The 18893-nt window shown below is 43.4% G+C and overlaps 1 protein-coding gene across 5 annotated transcripts in view; it reads left to right on the top strand.

Annotated features, from left to right (window-relative positions):
- FHOD3 (formin homology 2 domain containing 3) overlaps positions 1–18893 on the top strand; it is a 967501-nt gene that overhangs the window by 762145 nt on the left and 186463 nt on the right. For 4 of the 5 annotated variants that reach the window (XM_033930608.1, XM_033930609.1, XM_033930610.1 and 1 more), the window contains exons 11-12: positions 4255–4344; positions 14057–14449. The exons of the other annotated variant lie outside the window; for it this stretch is intronic. In XM_033930608.1, the coding sequence (XP_033786499.1) occupies positions 4255–4344; positions 14057–14449 (483 nt within the window). The remainder of the gene's footprint in view (positions 1–4254; positions 4345–14056; positions 14450–18893) is intronic. 5 annotated transcript variants of the gene reach the window in all.

Consider the following 18893-nt stretch of genomic DNA (forward strand, 5'->3'; position numbering starts at 1 on the left):
TTAGATGGCTATGGTCAGAGGCAGGAGAGTACCACAGACAATTTTGGTGGGCAACAGGAGCTTAAATTACTTTAGAGTGTTTTTCTTCTGCCACCTGGAACATCATTCAAGCATAGGGTACCAGACATCTCAATTTTCCCCAAACGGCTTTTCAAAACCCAGCACTTTGTCCAGGTTTTGAAAAGTCCTCCTCAAATCGTGTCGGGCAGGGAGGAAGTTCACAACATATTGCGGGACTTCCTCCCTGCCCGACAAAATCAGATAGCGGGGGGCAAGGCTGGGGGTGGGTCCTAGATGTCCGGAGTTTCCGATTGGAAAATCTGGCAACCCATATTCAAGCATCAAAATCCCACCTTCACTTCTATAGGCCTCTGCAGGTTTCCCCAGATCTCCAGAAGATCTGAGCTTCCAAACAAATGCAGGAACCACAGGGAAAAGCCAATAGGTTAAAAGTTTACAAAAAGGGAGCAACCCAGTAGCTCTAAGGTTGCTTTAAAAAAATTAGAACAAAATGCAGGCACCAACTCCAGGCAACCTGCTCATATGACAAGACACAAGGCACAGAAATTTAGGAACAGCAAGGATAAATTCATGCATTTATTATGTTGAATTTCTCCTAATGTTACACATAGAACTAGTCTCCCTCTGATCTATTTTCCTAGTTTTGATGTGGTGTCATTTCTCCACTGGTTATGCTGCTGTTGGTAATTGAGTTTGGTTACATAGCTCAGATCTCTAGCTCTTCTGCAGTAAATCAGACAATCCCTTAACTTTAAGAACTAAGAGAGGATATCAATGCTTTTAAATATCAGCAGCAGTGGGAGAACAACTGCTTTTATACCTAAGCAGCATTGGGACCAACCGCAACTACCAAGAGCCCATAGACCAGATCATGACAGGAGTGTGAGCTCCACACCTCCTGCAGTCCACTAGGAAGATCAACTGCTTTAACACCTAAGTAGCAGCAAGACCAGCTGCCTATAATAGGAGCCCTTGCCCCGATCCAGCCAGGCATGTGAGCTCCTCCCCCTATATCCTGTTTAAGAGATCAATCTACCTGCTTTAAATATCAGCAGCAGTAGAAAAACAACTGCTTTTACATACAAGCAGCAGCGAGACCTACCGCAACCACCAAGAGCCCACAGACCCGATCCTGCCAGGAGTGTGAACTCCTCCCCCTGCAGTCCATTGGAGAGATCAATCTGCCTGCTTTTAAATATCAGCAGCAGTGGAGATCAACTGCTTTTACACCTAAGCAGCAACGAGACCAGCCACAACCACCGAGAGCACACAGACCCGATACTACCAAGAGTGTTAACTCTTCCCCCCCTGCAATCCGCTAAGAAGATCCTCCTTGGAGCGGCTGGGGCACGGGCAGTGTGTCTGGGAGGGAATGCATGGATGGGAGAACATCTCAGGGGAGGAGACATAGGCATCTTGGGACTGTCGGCCAAGTCTCTTCCCTGAAGAAGCCCTTTCTGGAAACGTCAATCGCTCCTACTAAACTTACTTGCTCCACTTCATCACTTCATCATGCTTCTATTCCTTTCTCTCCTCTCTTCTACCTTCCAAAGTATTTAGATCAATGCTGTCTTGTTAAAATGTTTATTTTATTTTTATTTTTCCTCTAACTCTACTTTTCACTTCTCTATTACCCTCCAGGTACTTTAGTTAGATTGTGAGCCTTCGGGACAGTAAGGGAATTTTTCAAGTACCTTTCTTATTTCTAATCTTAATGTATATTTTCTGTAAACCGCTTAGAACCTAACGGATGTAGCGGTATATAAGAAATAAATTACATAAGAAATAAATTACATTACATTACATTACATACTAGGTAACAGCAGCTTGCAGAGGGTTAAAACATTCAGTGGAAAGGAGCATAATATCATATTTAGCAAATGGGTTCATTGTCTGACCATTCGCATGGCATACTTTTCTAGAGCAGTTTATAAGTGAATTAAGGCTTCTATTTGCTGTATTTAATAAAACTGTTGGTCCTCAGCAATGTGACCCATTGTAATGTTCAACATCTTTTTTATTTTCAAATGAAGATAACATTTTTAAAGCTGTGGTTAACTTGCCATCTTAGGTGCCTTGATGGATTCAGTACCTGTAAACAAATGCTCCTTAGCCTTCACATATCAAATACATAGTAACATAATAAATTTCGGCAGATAAAGACCTGAATGGTCCATCCAGTCTGCCGAACCATTCACGCTCTATAGGTTAATCATTTACTTTAAATGTCACTAGAAATTCACACACAGGGGATGTATATATTTTTAATGGCAGCTGCTGAGCATGAGTTTTTTTGAATATTGAGTGGTTCTATATAGCTGAATGCTCTGTGCACTATCCCCCTAATTCTGTGGTTCTCAGTCCACACCTATCCAGCTGGGTTTTCAGAATATCCACAATATTTATACATGAAACAGATTTGCATGCACTGCTCCCTGGTAGGGTTACCAGATTTTCCCTTTAAAAAAAGAGGACACCTGGCCCTGCCCCCAGCCATGCCCTGCTCCTTCCCCACAGGAACCGCGTGTCTCCTTCCCTGAGCTTGGAGCCATGTCGACGCAATGAGGACATCCATACATGGCCCTGAGCTCGGGGCCTTCCAGAACCTGGACAGACTGCTGAGTTTTGGAAAGAAGGGGACACACTGGATGGAAGTGGGAAGAGACAGAGAAAGACCTGCTGGATGGAAGGGGGTAGAGGACAGAGTTAGTGAAAGACTGGGGAATAAGAGGGCATGATAAGGCAAAGTGAGTGTGTACTGTGGGTGTGTGGGTGGGGGAGGGCAGGGCCATGTTGAGGCCAGAGCTGGGGCTAAGGGTGGGATCATATGTCCTAATTTTTGTCTTCACAATATAGTAACCCCAAGACGGTGCCAACATTTATTCATGTAACTTACAGAATACTGTAACTCCTGGATTCTACAGTATATATGGTACCCAAAATTGAGTGCCAGTATTTGGCACACTTTTATAGCATTATCTTCAGTCAAACATTAAGCTTAAATGCACTTAGCTTTATGTTGGCAAGGGCACCTTCTGACATGTTTTGCCGTCAAGCTTTCTCAAGGAAATGTCCCCGATGAAGAAGTGAGCGCCTATATACCCAGTGATAAGCTGGTTTCTGGGCTGCACTACTGAGGTCGATTTTGGTTAAAAGACCCTTCTATATTGGACAGGACTTTTGAAGTGTTTAATCTATGTTTGAAGTCAAGCTATTACTATTGAATAAGAGAGCCATTGTTGACTGAGCATTCGATAACAATATGCACCCAAATCCCATAGCATGCAGCCCAAAAGAGGATGGGCGGGTCAGGAGCATTCCTACAATTTGCACACAGTGTTATAGCATACCGGGAATGTGTGCCCAAATTGGGCGCCAAGAATTACACCCGGTTTCAGCAGGCTTAAATCCTGACACCCAAATTTGGAAACCAAAATTGGCACTCAATGTTATTCTATCATGAGCACTCATCTGTGAATGTCCATTATAGAACTGCATTGAATGCTGATTTTTTTTTTAAAGCACTGACTTTCACATCAAATTTGTCTATGTCTTGTCTAATACCTGTGCTATTTATATACAGCCCCATTTTGCTTTTTATTTTTATCCTAATTTTTAGCATTGTAAACCAAGCAGATACTAGTTGATGGTCGGTATATCAAATAGTGAATAAACTTAGAAACTTGGAACTAGCCCTAGGTTATACGCTGAAGAGCCACATATAAATATGGCGTAAGTGGGAGCGCTGAGATGTAGGTGTGTATATGCTGATTTAAGCTAGAATTCCATAATGGAAATTTCACATGTAATTGCTTATACGGAGTAGGTGTACAACCTGCTTACTTTTGGCACTCATGAATTACCCTCCTATGCTATTTTAGGCCACCTTTTATCAAGCCGCGTTAAGGTTCTTGTAACGCCTGCCGCTGCAGTAAAAGCTTCGGATGCTCATAGAATTCCTACGAGCATCGAAGCTTTTACTGCAGCAGCAGGCGATAAAAAAAATCCTAACGCAGCTTGATAAAAAGGGGCCTTAAGTTGTTTAGTGTACCAGTTGCTTTTCAATACTATGACTCCAGATTTATTCTAAACTGATCTTCTCTGCAATGCTATAATTCCCTCTGTCCCTTTCCCGCCTGTACTCTTTTGTATTTGATGGACTCGTCTCAATTTCTCTTCCACACCGTCTGTTTCTGTCCCACATCATGTGGTCTGTCCCTGATTTGATCTCAGAGAGGAAGAGCTTCAAGATGAGGAGGAGCAACCTCAGACAGAGCCCAATACAGAGGATGAGGAAGAGGCCGGTAGGAAGGTCAAACACAGGTACCTGGATTCAGTGTTTCCCTCTCCGACCTCACCTCCAATATCTGTGGTTTTCATCTGGTTCACTCATTTCACTTAGAAAGTCACTAGACTAATGTCCTAACACCGTGTATCAAAACTCTATTCCCCATCCCAAATCCCTGTTACTAAATTAACAGTGAAACAATGAAGCAGACCTTAAGGAATGAAATGCACCATCACTAATTCACTACTATAGTGCTCCTCTGCTTCTTCTTCTTTTTTTTAAGGATTTAACAATATAAAATGACTCTTAGAAATATTCACATTGATTGGTCACCCTAGGAGCACCAGTTCAGCAAGCTCAGCCATTGCCTCTTGCATGATTGGATCGTATTCGCTTTCACACATTTACCTTCACTTGGAATTCCTAAGCTAAATAAAAGGTCTCTCTTGCACTTATGCTCGCAAATATGGGGTGCCCTATATTTGGCAAACACTCCATTGCATTTGTTGCGTTTGGTCTCCGTTCCATGGAAGAAGTCAGCCAATTTATGTTATGGGGGGGGGGGGGTAATGAAAAGAGCAGCACTCTCTTTGGTTCTGTTCACAGTGTTAAAATTTGCAACTCAGCAATTCCTGCATATTTTGCCACCCAGGAGCCAACGTTCATGTTCATGCTTTAAGACAAGTAGCACCTCGTTAGAATGTAGCATTGTTACCTAATGTAATAGTATTGGAGCCTTCTCATCAGTGGCATAGCGAGGAGGGGTGGTGCCCCTCCCTCACCCTCTTCTTCACCTCCCTACTGTTTCCTTCCCCCCCCCCCTCCACTGCCTGTATGGCCCCTTCCCTTTTTAATTTTCCAGCACGAACTTGCTGTCTGCATCGTGTCGGCTGTCCCTCTGATGTCACTTTCTAGGCGCGGGACCCAGAAGTGACATCAGAGAGAAGTGACACTAATGCGGGCAGCAAGTTTGTAATGCTGCTTGTGCAGGAAAAATTAAAGAGGTATGAGGTAAGGGAAGGGGTGCCCGTGCACGGCGGGGGGGGGAGGGGAGGCGTGGAAGGAGGGGGCAGAGAGGAGGACAGGTGCCTACAAAGACCACACCCGGGGCAGACTGCTCTCCTTCCCCCATATGCCCCCCCCCCACTACGCCAGTGCTTCTCATGTCACCAAACACTGTGCCCCTAATTTTGGACAAAATGGTTGGCTGAGGCTTTTTCAAGATTTAGGTCCTCTTTCACAAAGGCGCGCTAAGCATTTTAGTGCGTGTTTAGCGTGCGCTAAATCAACGCGTGCACTAACTGCTAAAGCGTCCATAGGATAACATGCACGCATTTGCATTTAGCGCATGTTTAGAGCGCTAATATTTAGCGCATGCCAAAGAGCATAGCGCCTCTTTGTAAAAGAGGGGGGTTAATTTCCATGTGCATCCCGTGAGCATTCTGGGATGCGTTCCAGTTAGTGTAGGGCAGTGGTCTCAAACTCGCGGCCCGGGAGCCACCTGCGGCCCGCCAGGTACTATTTTGAGGCCCTCGGTATGTTTCTCATAATCACAAAAGTAAAATAAAACTCTGTCTTGATCATATGTCTCTTTAGCTGTAAATGACAATATTATTATTAAGACTTAGCCAAAAGGAAAGATTTATAAGCTATAAAGAGTTTTTACCTCATGCAACATTGTCATTTCATTAATAAGACATGAACTATTTTTTCTGAGGCCCTCTCAAGTACCGACAAATCCAAAATGTGGCCCTGCAAAGGGTTTGAGTTTGAGAACACTGGTGTAGGGCTTCCTACTCAACCTGTCAAAGGGATAAACTAATGTCGTGTGGCTATTGCCCAGAAAGCTTTATCATAAGAAGTTGGAACTTGAATGCCATTTCATATTATACAACTGTAAGTTTTCAGTTAATTTTTTTGTGAAATACAAGATGGTAGACAGTTTATTTTTTTTATATACGGATGATTAAAATCTACTAGCAGAGGAAAAAGAAGTCGTCTATTTACAGCCTTTAAAATTACTGCACTTTTGTACAGCATTGCTAATACAGTCTGTACAATTTAAACTTACCACCAGGAAAAGTCACTGACTCATGACGTAGGGCTCCTTTTACGAAGCCGGGTTTTATCACGCGCTAACCCCCACGCTAGCCGAAAAACTACCGCCTGCTCAAGAGGAGGCGGTAGCGGCTAGCGCAGCCGGCAGGGTAGCGCGCGCTATTACGCCCGTTAAACCGCTACCGCGGCTTCGTAAAAGGAGCCCCTATTGTGTGAATTATGTACACAGCTCTCACTGTGTTGGAAAGAAGGCTACTTACGCGTGTCAATGAATTGCCACAAAATACCGAATGGCGGTAAAATGCGCCCCATGATTTGATAGGGGCTAATTTTGTCTGGAGCCACCTAGAATTAGGTGGCAGGAATGTGCGTAAATGAGCAGGGACACAACATATCTGCTCCAAATAAAATCCTAATAGGAGTGAATACAGCATCTCAATGGCCTGTTGACTACAGCATTTCTTCATTTTAGGACTTAGTAAATAGGGCTCTTAATGAAAATAGTAATGATAGTTTAAAACAAGATGAATATAACTAGTTTTTTAGTCCGTTACATTAACGGATGCTAAAATAGATGTGTAGACTTAGGCATTTCTTTCTTTCTTTCTCTTTCTTTCTCCCTGGCCCCGTCTATCTGTCTTTCTTTCTTTCTCTTTCTTTCTCCCTGGCCCCGTCTATCTGTCTTTCTTTCTTTCTGTCTCTCCCCCATGTCCAGCAGCACCTCTTCCCTGCTCTCCTTTCCTTTTACTCCCAATCACACCCCTCTTCCCCCAAGGAAAGCAAGATTGCTCTCTGGGCCCCTTCCCCAGCACACCCCCTTCCCCCCCACCCCACCCCGTCCTTTATCTAAATCAATGCACAATAGTTAACAGCTTCCCCAGCACACACCCTTCACTCAAAACAAAAGGCAAGTATTTTTTCCTGCCCAGCAAACTGCTTTTTAAAGAAAACAACAAACACCCTTTTCTTCAATGTCGGTGCCTTCGGCAGCAAGCGTTGAATGCACATGCTATTACCACGGAGGTGTTCCAGCTGAAAGGGTATTTTGCTCGTTTGAGTACTGCACAATCTTTGGATTAAGTGAGAGCGAGTATGTGGTGCAGTAGCAGTATTTCCCTCCCCTTCCACGTCGTCCCTTGACGGATTTTTTTTTTTTTTAGTGTAAAGGTGCCCAGCGGCTTCTCTCAGGATCCCCGCCTGCCGCGGCTTTGAAATAAACTTCGGTCAGGGATTGAAAGTGAGTCGGCCAGACCGCCCCTTGGAGTACTGCAGAAAGCTCAGTGCAACTCACGATCTTTTGAATTTAGTTGAGTGCGGGTATGTGGTGCAGCAGCGGTATTTCTCTCCCCCTCCACATCGTACCTTGCCGTTTTTTTTTTTTTTTTTAAGTTTAAAGATGCCTCTCAGGATAAAGTTTGGGCCTGGATTGAAAGTTAGCCGGTCAAATCGCGAATGTGGGGCCATTGTAAGCACGGATGCGCACTCCTGCCTGCCACGGACATACAGATCAGGGAACACGCAGGTAGGAGTGCACATGCGCGCTTAGCATTTTACTATATAGAGCTGCTGCATTTGTAGATATTTATGGAAAAAAAAAATTATAATAACCACTGGAGCATAAAGCTTTCCAGTGAAAGGGGAAAGAATGCACAGAGTCGACAGTGTAAGGTGTTTGCTTTGTCTAATCTGTCAGAGATTTATTCTGAGGATGGCTACTCAAGCTAGCTAGTGTGTGATCACAGAATTACGGTGTAAAATCAGTAATGCCGTCATGTTTCCCCAGTCAGACTAAAACTGATATTCTAATTACCGCTATATTTGATTACTTAAAAATTTTTATATAGCGCCCAATCAATAATTTCTAGGACGCTGACATTAAAACATAAAAAGTAATAAGCAGATTACATGAAACAATGGAAAATACAATCAATTACATATAAGAGCACTGTATCAAAAACAGTCACTTCATGGGCTTCCCATCTGTTTCAGACTACAATTCAAACTCCTCTTACTGACCTACAAATGCACTCACTCCCCTGCCCCTCACTATCTCTCTTCACTTACCTCCCGCTGTGTTCCCCCCATGAACTCCGCTCAGCTGGTAAGGCCCTCTTCTCTGTGCCCTTCTCTTCAACTGCCAACTCTGTCCCTTCTGCCTTGCTGCACTGTATGCTTGGAACAAGCTGCCTGAATCCCTACGGCGGGCTCCGTCTCTGGCAGTGTTCAAGGCCCGGTTAAAAGCCCACCTCTTTGAGAGTGTTTTTGATTCCTAATTCCTCTCACCTTGGGTTCTGCATCCCCAACCCTATATGTCATGTTTGTCTGTCCAAGTTAGAGTGTAAGCTCTTCTGAGCAGGGACTGCCTATAAATGTCAAAATGTACAGCGCTGCGTACGCTTTTCAGTGCTATATAAGTGACAAGCTGTAGTAGTAGTAGTAGTAGTTTCTCAATAATCAAATGATTGAAAAATATAGCTTTAATATGTTCCCTAGTAATAATTTTCTATGTGAAGGCTCAAAGATAAAGGGGCTGATTCTATTCACAGCGCCTATATCGGACGGCGCCTAAATAAATGGTGCACTCTGAGTGTAAGTCACACTTAGACGCCATTTACAGATTCATGGCTATTGGTGCCTATTAAAAAACGCAGGCGCCTGAAATGTAGGTGAGGGTTTTAAAGGCTTACATTTTAGGTGCCTATGTTTTGGGAGAATCACGCTTAGTAGCGCCTAAGTCACACTCCACCCATAGAAACGCCCACTTAGGCATTAGGCACCGCAAAGTGCTATGCAATAGGCACCTATCTTTTATAGAATGGATAGGTGCCTATCACCCAATTCATTTTTTTTTTTTTTTTTTTTTTTTAGCAGTTATTGAACCTCGTAAGGGTATTTTGCCAATTAAGATAGGCACCCTTTATAGAATCAGCCCCAAGGTGTAGAGACCATGCAGGAAAATGCCTCCAAATATGTCTGTACCTTATGGAAATTTTTTTCTGAAGGAATCGGAAGCAGATTGTGGTCTTCTGGCTGCACTAATCTAGTGGGCGGGGTTTCCAGACATATTAACTTTATGCATGGTCATGCCTTTATACACAGAAGCACACGGCCTTTAAATGCTGGAGAGGGAGTGTTGGTAAATAAAATGTGCAGGAATTGCTAAAACTGTCAGCTGTTTATGCCGCTTGCCACTTAAACCTGTCCTTTGCGGTTACCAGCCAGGATGAGGGCATATTGGGTTTGAAATCCTTCCAGAATCTGTTGAGGTTTTGGTTTAATGGTGAACAGAACTGAAGTGATGTGTTTTGCTTCTTCCAGGGGAAATATGAGACGTTGAAAGTACAGCAACAAACAAATAATAATATTTCACAAAAAATATCTTCAAGTTAGGGCTGGGCAAACTATTCTAACAGTAGGCTGATTGGAAAATTGTTGTGTTTATTATACCTAGATAAAAGTACAGGTTACTGCTTCAAGTCATTGTCTGTGATTGCACAGAATAATGCTGTGTGTTACTTTAAACTAAACTCGTACAAGCACAGTGTTACTAAACAAATATTACATGTCCCTATACCTTAAACTCCAGGCACTATCTCCCTGATTCTAAAAATGGGCACCTGCATTTCTGCATCCCTTGCATGCATAAATATACTCATATAATGATTCACAATGTTGTGTGATTGTGGCACCGAGGTACCCCCCTCTTCAAACCCAGCATGCACCCAAAAAGAGGGAGCAAAACTCTCAGACTAATGTAGCAGTATAAAACCAAAAGATACAAATCAAAACTGCTTTTGATACTTTCATTGGCAAAAACTCCCTCACAGAGGCACGTTCAAGGACTTAGCTGACAAAAGACAACTTGAGCTCCAACGCTGTCACGCCTTCTCCAACCTTCCCAACAAGCGACCTTGTTTTAGAGAGTTGCGCGGGGACAGAAATCCCACCCGTCCCCACCCGTCCCCGCCAAAGTCCCACCCGTCCCCACCCGTCCCCGTGAGGACTCCCACCCGTCCCCACCCGTCCCCGCGAGGAATCCCTCCGTCCCCCTCCGTCCCCGCCCGTCCCCGCGAGGAATCCCCTACATCCCCACCTGTCCCTATAAACTACAGAAATAGTTATTTCATTTAATTATGCTACTGAATTAAAGGCTCTGGTAGAAACCCATTTAAAAATAAGCAAAAAGACTTTATTAATTTGGAAATATTAATTGGGAAGAATACATACTTTGTAAACGGGTTTCTACCAGAGCCTCTAATGTTTATAAATTTTTATCAACACAACTAATATACTACTTTATCCTTAAGCAAAAAAAAAAAATAATAATAATTTTTTTCCTACCTTTATTGCCTGGTTTCTGCTTTCTTCATGTTCTCATTCAATTCCTTCCATCCACTGCCTCTCTTCTATCTGTGTCTTCCATTTACTCTGTTACTGTGCCTCTCCCTTTCTCCCCCCTCCCAAATTGGTCTGGCACCCATCTTTTTCCCTCCGCTCCCCCCATAGTCTGGCACCTCTGTCTTCTTCCCTGCCAGCGTCTTCTTCCCATTCCCTCTTCCCCATTTCCTTTCAGTGTCCTTCTCCCCCACCATCTTCCCCATGTCCTGTCAGGCAGCATCCTTCTCCCCCCTCTGTCTTCCCCATGTCCTTTCAGTGGCATTCTCCACCCCTTTGTCTTCCCCAGTGCTTTCAGGGTCCTTCCCCCCCCCTTCCTCCCATTTACCCCATGTCCTTTCAGCGGCCTTCTCCACCCCTGTTTTCCCCATGTCCTTTCAGCGGCCTTCTCCACCCCTGTTTTCCCCATGTCCTTTCAGTGGCATTCTCCACCCCTTTGTCTTCCCCAGTGCTTTCAGGGTCCTTCCCCCCCTCATCTCCCGTTTACCCCATGTCCTTTCAGCGTTCTTTTCCACCCCTTTGTCTTCCCCAGTGCTTTCAGCGGCCTTCACCCCCCTTAAGCGTCTTTTCTTCTCCACTCCACCTTTCCTCCCTCCCTGCCTCCACCTTTGTGGCGCTTTTGCACCCGACCGACAACAGAACAGGCCCGGTCGGACAAATCTCCCTGTCCTGTAGCCGTGAATCTAAATTACCTTCTTACAGCAGCTGGAGTAGTGAAGCTGCTGTAAGAGGTAATTTAGATTCGCGGCTACAGGGCAGGGAGATTTGTCGGCCGGGCCTGTTGTCGGTCAATCGGGGGACCTGACCGGCTGTGCACATTCTTCGGGGCGGACCGCCCCCTCCCCCCTCTTTCGTTCGCCATTGCCTTCTCCCTACCTGCCCTGCCGCACACAGCCGACCGGAAGTCTTCCTGATGTCAGCGCTGACGTCGGAGGAAGGGAGGGCTTTGCTTAAGCCCTCCCTCCGACGTCAGCGCTGACATCGGGAAGATTTCCGTTCGGCTGTGTGCTGCGACAGGGCAGGTAAGGAGAAGGAGACTACCCTCGCGGCTCGACCAACCCCGCTGCGATCCAACCCCGCAGGAACCCCGCGACCCTCGGAGGCGTCCCCACGGGATCCCCGCGACCCTAGGGGGCGTCCCCACGGGATCCCCGTGACCCAAAGGGGGAACCCGCGGGATCCCCGCGGGTCCCGCGGGATTCCCGTCATCCCCGTTCCCGTGCAGCTCTCTACCTTGTTTCACCAATGTTTGGCTCATCAGGGGAACAAACAATACAACTTTGAAAAGTGCAGTCACGCTGAGACCAGCCCCAGAACAAAGGATACAGACAAGAGCACTTTGCTGGTCTCAGCATGGCTGCACTTTTCAAGGTTGTATTGTTTGTTCCTCTGTTGAGCCAAACATTGGTAAAACAAGGTCGTTTGTTGGGAAGGTTGGAGGAGACGTGACAGCGTTGGAGCTCAAGTTGTCTTTTGTCAGCTAAGTCCTTGAACGTGCCTCTGGATGATTTTGCCCTTTTCTAAACCTGAGCTGTTTTGTGAGGGAGTTTTTGCCAGTGAAAGTATCAAAAGCAGTTTTGATTTGTATCTTTTGGTTTTATACTGCTACATTAGTCTGAGGCCTTTGCTCCCTCTTTTTAGGGTGCATGCTGGGTTTGAAGAGAGGGTACTTCAGTGTCACGATCACACAACATTTTGAATCATTATATGAACATATTATATGTTTTGTGTCCTCGTATAATTTGTTAATACATGTATAAATATACAGAATATCAGCATTTAAGTGCATAGTTATCAACATAGGCTACTTTTAGATGTATTATTTTACTGTTAAACTCAGTTATGAGTAACTGGGGGATATCAGTGTGGTCTACTGTTAAGTCGGGTTATTTTACCACAGGGTCTCATTGCTTAAAATGAAACTCTATCCTATAATAACCTGATTTATGTAAAATAGCCCGATTTAACAGTATCCCATGTTGAGAACTTCCCCCCTTAGTGTGATATTGTGATGTCATAATGCCTCATTCTACCAGTGCCTGAGAACCAACCTCATCGGCGATGTCACAGTAGCATCACTGTCTTATACTTAGTTCAATTTTATTACATTTAGCAGTGATTTCACTTTCTAGAGATTCTTTTTTTTTTTTTCTTTAAGGAGGGAACGTTAACAACATGGGCTACGGTTAAGACAGGTTATTTTTCTGTTAACCCCAGTTATTAGTAACTAGGTCTCACTGCAGAAAAGTAGGACTTGTGCTAAAATAGCATGAGTTGGTAGTAAAATGGCATCTTAATGGTAGCCCACATTTATAAAAGCTGCTTATGTGGGGAAGTGCTAGCAGAGCCCCTAAGGGTATTGCCATAGCGCATAAGTGCAAGGGTGGAGGGCTCCCACTTACATGTGTCCTTGCTATATTTACTCAACCGCAGTTATGCCAGGTCTACGCCCGGGGTAACTGTGGTTGTATCAATGTTAGGTGCACCCATGTCGGGCTATGCTAGTATTCTGTAATGGAATCTGAGTGCTCAGATGTTGCTGTAGAATAGGCTTCAGCTCACTTAAAAGGAGGTGCTCAGTTATAGAGACGCCTCCTATATTTCAAATTTTGAACCACTCGAAAAAAAACCAAATTTGACATTTCTGATGTTTCAGCGCCCAAATCATTGATAAATGGAAAGAGGTGCTCCATCAAACGGTAATGACTTAATGTGACATCCCTTTTCTCCAGGGACCCTGACAAATAGTGCCATAGACTATTATGCCACTGGGACGCTAAGAAAAAGTAGTTGGATCAAGTGTGGCTTAGTGACTAGAGCTACATCCCCAGCACCCTGAGGCAGGTTCAGACCCTCCACTGCCCCAGGCACATTAGATAGATTGTGAGCCTACCAGGACAGACAGGGAAAATGCTTGAAGTACCTGTATGTAAACTGCTTTGAGTGTCGTCGTAAATCTACAAAAAGGCAGTATACAAGTCCCAATCCCTTATTTTCAGCTATATATGCAGTTTAACAATTCAGAAATAAGTGTGCAGCTGCTCCAAATTTGTATCGTTTACCTTTATGGGATGATAGGGATAATGATAATGTCTTTTCAGAATCAAGGCGCCCCCCCCCCTAAAAATTTGAGATTTTCTCAGTTTGCCCAGTGCTAATTTCTCTTGAAAAAGATCATTACAAGTTGATGGAGAAATTCCTATTTTACTGACTATTTTGCTAACTTTGATATTTTGATCCTTTGTTTTCCTATCCTATTCCACCTCCACCCCTATCTTCTACTTTTCTGTACAGTAAGGTCCTTTATGCCCCAGAAACACACCTTGTGGAAAATGAAACAATTTCACAGAGATTTGAACCCCCCGGTGTTTTAAGTACATGTTGTCAAGACAAACAGCCTTTAGTAAAGAGTCCATCAGTCATCTCATCTTCCATGCCTGACTCGTCTTTGTCACACCATCATACTACTGGTTCATCATCCTCTTCCTCATCACCAGTACATCCGCATCCAGCATCTGATCTGGGCTCAGTTGCTCTTAGTTCCTGCCAGGAGTCACCAGCCTCCATTACTCCAACGATGGAGAGGTTGCCTTATATTCCTCATAGCCCTTTCCACCTTTTCTCCTATGACTTTGACTCATCTGCGGAAGCGAAAGAAAAAGAAACGGAGACTGTGAAAGAAAGCAGGTAGACTGGAAAAACTATTAATTTATAAAACTAATGTCATTTACCAGTGTCTTGCTTTATGGATCAAGTTAACTGTGCTATTATATCTTCTTCTACATCTACTGACTGTATATTTAAGGGGCCCTTTTACTAAAATGTGCTAGAATTTGGGTTTAATGTATGGATTTTACCACGTACTAAGTCCAGATTTAAGTCGATACTTTTGGGGAAATTTTAAAACATATTTTATTCCAGATCATGTACTAATGTTTTCATAGAGTTAATACAGAAGCCCTTACTGTCTCCCATTTAGGATGCACTAAGGTCCTGATTCTCGAAACTCGCATCCCAACTGCAGGCAGCAGTAGACGCCTTACCTCCGTCTGGCAGTCAATCAATACGTACGCTTTAAACCCCCCCCAAAAAAAAAAAAACAACAAAACTGTCCAAGGTAGGACACCTGCATTGTAGGCCTCTGTAGTGCATTTACAGATACACATACCCACGCTTAAGCACGCACAAGGTGTGCAAAATTCTGGCCTACATTTAAAGCATCTGTCCAGGAGTGTGGACACGATTCTGAATAGGATGCCAATGAGTGATTGACATGTGATCGGCAGCCACTTCATAGGCGGCCGACAATTTTGGCATCCTATCAGAATCAGGCCCTAAGGGGAAAATTCTATAAATGGCATACCGATTGTAGGTGGTGGTAGGCGTCCTACTGCTGTCTAACCATCCAATCATTCTGGTTGTAGGCATCTTTGCGAGCCTAGGGAGGTGCATAGGGCCGCCTAAGCTTGCCCAAGGCTAGGCATGGGTGTGGTTTTGCTCGGAAGTGACCTTAGGTGAGCTTAGGTAGCCCTGGGCATCTCCATAGGACTGCGATAGGCACCTGAAATGTAGGCCAACAAAATGCTGGCCTACACTTCAAATTGACGCGACTGCTGAACTGATCATGGCAAGGGAATCTCCCTACCACAATCACTTTAGCAGCTGGGCAGGGAACACCCTCCTCCCCCGCAAAGAAGACCAGCAGGAGGGATGCCCACTCCCTCCTTCTGGAACCCCTGAAGCCCCCACACCCCTGAATGTCCATGGCAGGAGGAGTGCCGAATTCCTCCTGCTGCCACCCCCCAAGATATCCTCCAGCAGGAGGGATGCCTACTCCCTCCTGCCAGAAACCCCCCCTCCCCACCTCCTGAGACATCCTCCAGCTGGAGGGATACCCCAAACTCCCTAAGATCATCGGATCACCGGAACCCCCTAAGATCATCGGATCACCAATCCCCCCTAAGATCATCGGCAGGAGAGATGTCTAGTCCCTCCTGATGGACCACCTCCCTCCCCCCGAGACATCCCCCTGCATCCCATTAGTACTTTTTTTAGTTGGCCGGCTGGAGGGATGCTTATTCTCTATAGTCGGCAGGCCCATCTCCACTGAATGGCAGGCCTTACCGTTCCTAGGAGTGGCCTAGGACTCCAATTGGCCAGATCCCTCAGGCCACCATGGGAGCTTGATAAAAGGGACCCTTAAAGTGTAACTTATAGTATTGGACTTTTTTGGGTGCAGTATATAGAATTTAGCCCTCAGTGCACATTAAGTATAATGTGTTATCTGGTTAATGCATACTCTCCACCCATGACACACTTGATCCCAAAAATATTTTTTTTAAATCAGCAACACACAGATTAACTCATGAAAACAGACAAAATATTGAAAAATGCTTTATCATATTTCTGTGTTACCTGTGTTTGCATGCTAAATGTGTTATATGCATATTGCAACTGTGTATGTGTGTCTTTATTTGCAGCAACATTGCTGGCAAAGGTAAGGTCCAGTCTGATTTTAATAAACTGACTGCATTTGGTGGCTTTTCTCATTATATCTAGAGGGTTTGTAACAAATTTAGCAGTCTATACATTCATAAGTGAGAATGTATCATAGAATGTAGAAATTACTTAACAACATAGGATGGAATATTTTTTTTTTTGTATTTTCTAATTACCTGTGACCCCCCCCCCCCTCCCCCCTGCGGACTTAAGCTGAAATATCTATACTGTCCTAGTAGCTGAAGCTGTTCCTGTGATAAATTAAATTTTTTCTTTCTCTTGAGAGTGGGAAATGGGGAACTATATACAGTAATAGTTGTTTACTGCATGGGTGCTGATGCATACTGTATGTCCTCTATATGTAAATATAAGAATATTTTTTTATTCCCTATTTTTAAAATTTTTGCTGTAGTTATCTTCTAGCACCATAATCTCTTACACCCAAGATTCAGAGAGAAAAAAATATTTCTTGTAGACAATTTCCTGGCCTATTCATTTGAACCTAATGGTTTGACGTCAACAATTCTCTTAGATAGATGCAGTTGGAACTTGACATTTGCTAGCTTGGTAGGAAGCTAAAGTAAGTTATAGGTGAACATATTTTCTCCTTATAGTGAACTGACTAGATAAATATATTTTTTGAATGCTGGCTGCATCATTACTTTAGATTAATTTTTGGAAATTACGTGCAAGTACTTCTGAAGTGAATGGTTTGCAACATGTTTCTGGCACTTCAGCTGCATGTAAATGTCTCAAGGTATGAGCAGTTAAGGAACACAGTTTGTTATATTTATTACTCATCTATTCATTTGGTAAATTATAGCACTCAAGAGATAAAGAGACTTAGGAAAAACACTTGGGATATAGAACTTGAGTGACCTCTCCACACTCCTGCAGAGAGACAGAAATACATTTAAACTTAGATCCTAAGAAATCTCCCGAGTCCTGAATTAAACTATAGTGATGTAACCACCAGATCAGTGATCACCAACCTTTTTTTCATTTTCACAATGCACACATCGCTAGGTTCACTTTTCTCTTTCTCTACAATGCCATCACCTTCATTTTCCTCCCATTTCAACTTCGCAACCTCATGGCATCTTCACCTTCCTTTCAACTCTTTGGCATCATCACATTTCCTTTTCCTCCTTTGCTCCCCAACCCCATCCCCAAATGGCATCATGGACTTTCCTTTCCCTGCTTTCTCAAACAGGTATTTACTACTTCCTCTTCCCTCACGCTCCTTGAAATCATTTTCACCTCTTTTCTCTGCCCTTCCCACCCTTTGGTTTTATCAGGTCCATTACCTCAAATGGTATCTTTCTAGAATTATCCTTTGAATCACTGATATCACATAATATTCACAGGAATTATATAGCGACATCACTTGGTATACTGCAATATTTCATATCATTGGTATCTAGAGTTTTATGTGGGCAGTGTTTTTTTCTATATGAATATCTCACCAGGATGTGCACCCAAACTCAATACATATCACAAACTCCTCACATCCAACAGCAAATCCCCAGCTCCTCAGAAGTACCACCTGGGCTCAAAGATTTTCACTGCCCTAGGCTTTATGTACTATCTCTTCACTGGAGCAATAAACTTTATTTATTTATTTATTTATTTTTAAGTTCAAGAAGTTTTATTGATTTTGTGAAGTACAATATGAAGAAACCAACAATATGAGTGTTCCAAAAGCGGAACACAGAGTAACAATAAACATCAACATATGTAAAGTGCATCAGAGATGAGGCACCAGCATTCTTGCAGCAGCAAATGACACGAAAAGTAATAAGTAATGCAGTATGTGATTAAGTTTGACACCCCTGATTTATAACAACAAAATATCTTACCTATTCCCTCTCATCTTCTGCTATTTCTTGATCACACTAGGAACTCCTGTTTTAGAGTAATGGCCACTAGGAATCACAATTGCTTGAGTATTCGCTTAAAAAATAATTAGCAAAATTTTAAAATGCCTTAAAGATCTATTATTTTGGCCAGGCATGCTAGAGCTGATTTATTTACAGCTGTTAGGCATATTGCTTCTAGCTCTGTCCTGTATTTGAATGTTTATATGTACCCCTATCTCTCTTTCGTATTATAGGTGCTAATTTATAATTAGTTTAATTATTTTTTTGGAACTCACTTGTAGATGATTCTGTAACCTAGGCCGCCTTTTGTGTTTACCCTGTTTCCTCTTGCTTCTTTATTTCTGTCAAAAGTTTTATCTGTAAATCACTTTGATAGTTATATGGTAAAGTGGTACATCAAATAAAGAAACCTGATAGTGTAAGGAATGGGAGAATAAGGATAGCAGTTAAGGAGTGATAAATCACCTGGAGTAGATGGTATACATCACAGGGTACTAAAAGAACTCCAAACATGAAATTGCTGATCTGCTGTTAGTGATCTGTAATCTTTCGCTAAACTCATCTGTAGTGCATGAAGACTGGAGGGTAGCTAATGTTATGCCAATTTTTAAAAAGTGAGTGGTGTAGAACAGGTACAAATGAATCAAATTTTTACTCCATCGAAAAACACCAAGACTGAGGGGCCACTCAATGAAGTTACAGGGACATACTTTTAATACTAATAAGAGGAAATATTTTTTCACTCAGAGAAT

This window comes from Geotrypetes seraphini, chromosome 2, assembly GCF_902459505.1.
Source record: "Geotrypetes seraphini chromosome 2, aGeoSer1.1, whole genome shotgun sequence".
NCBI lineage: Eukaryota > Metazoa > Chordata > Amphibia > Gymnophiona > Dermophiidae > Geotrypetes > Geotrypetes seraphini.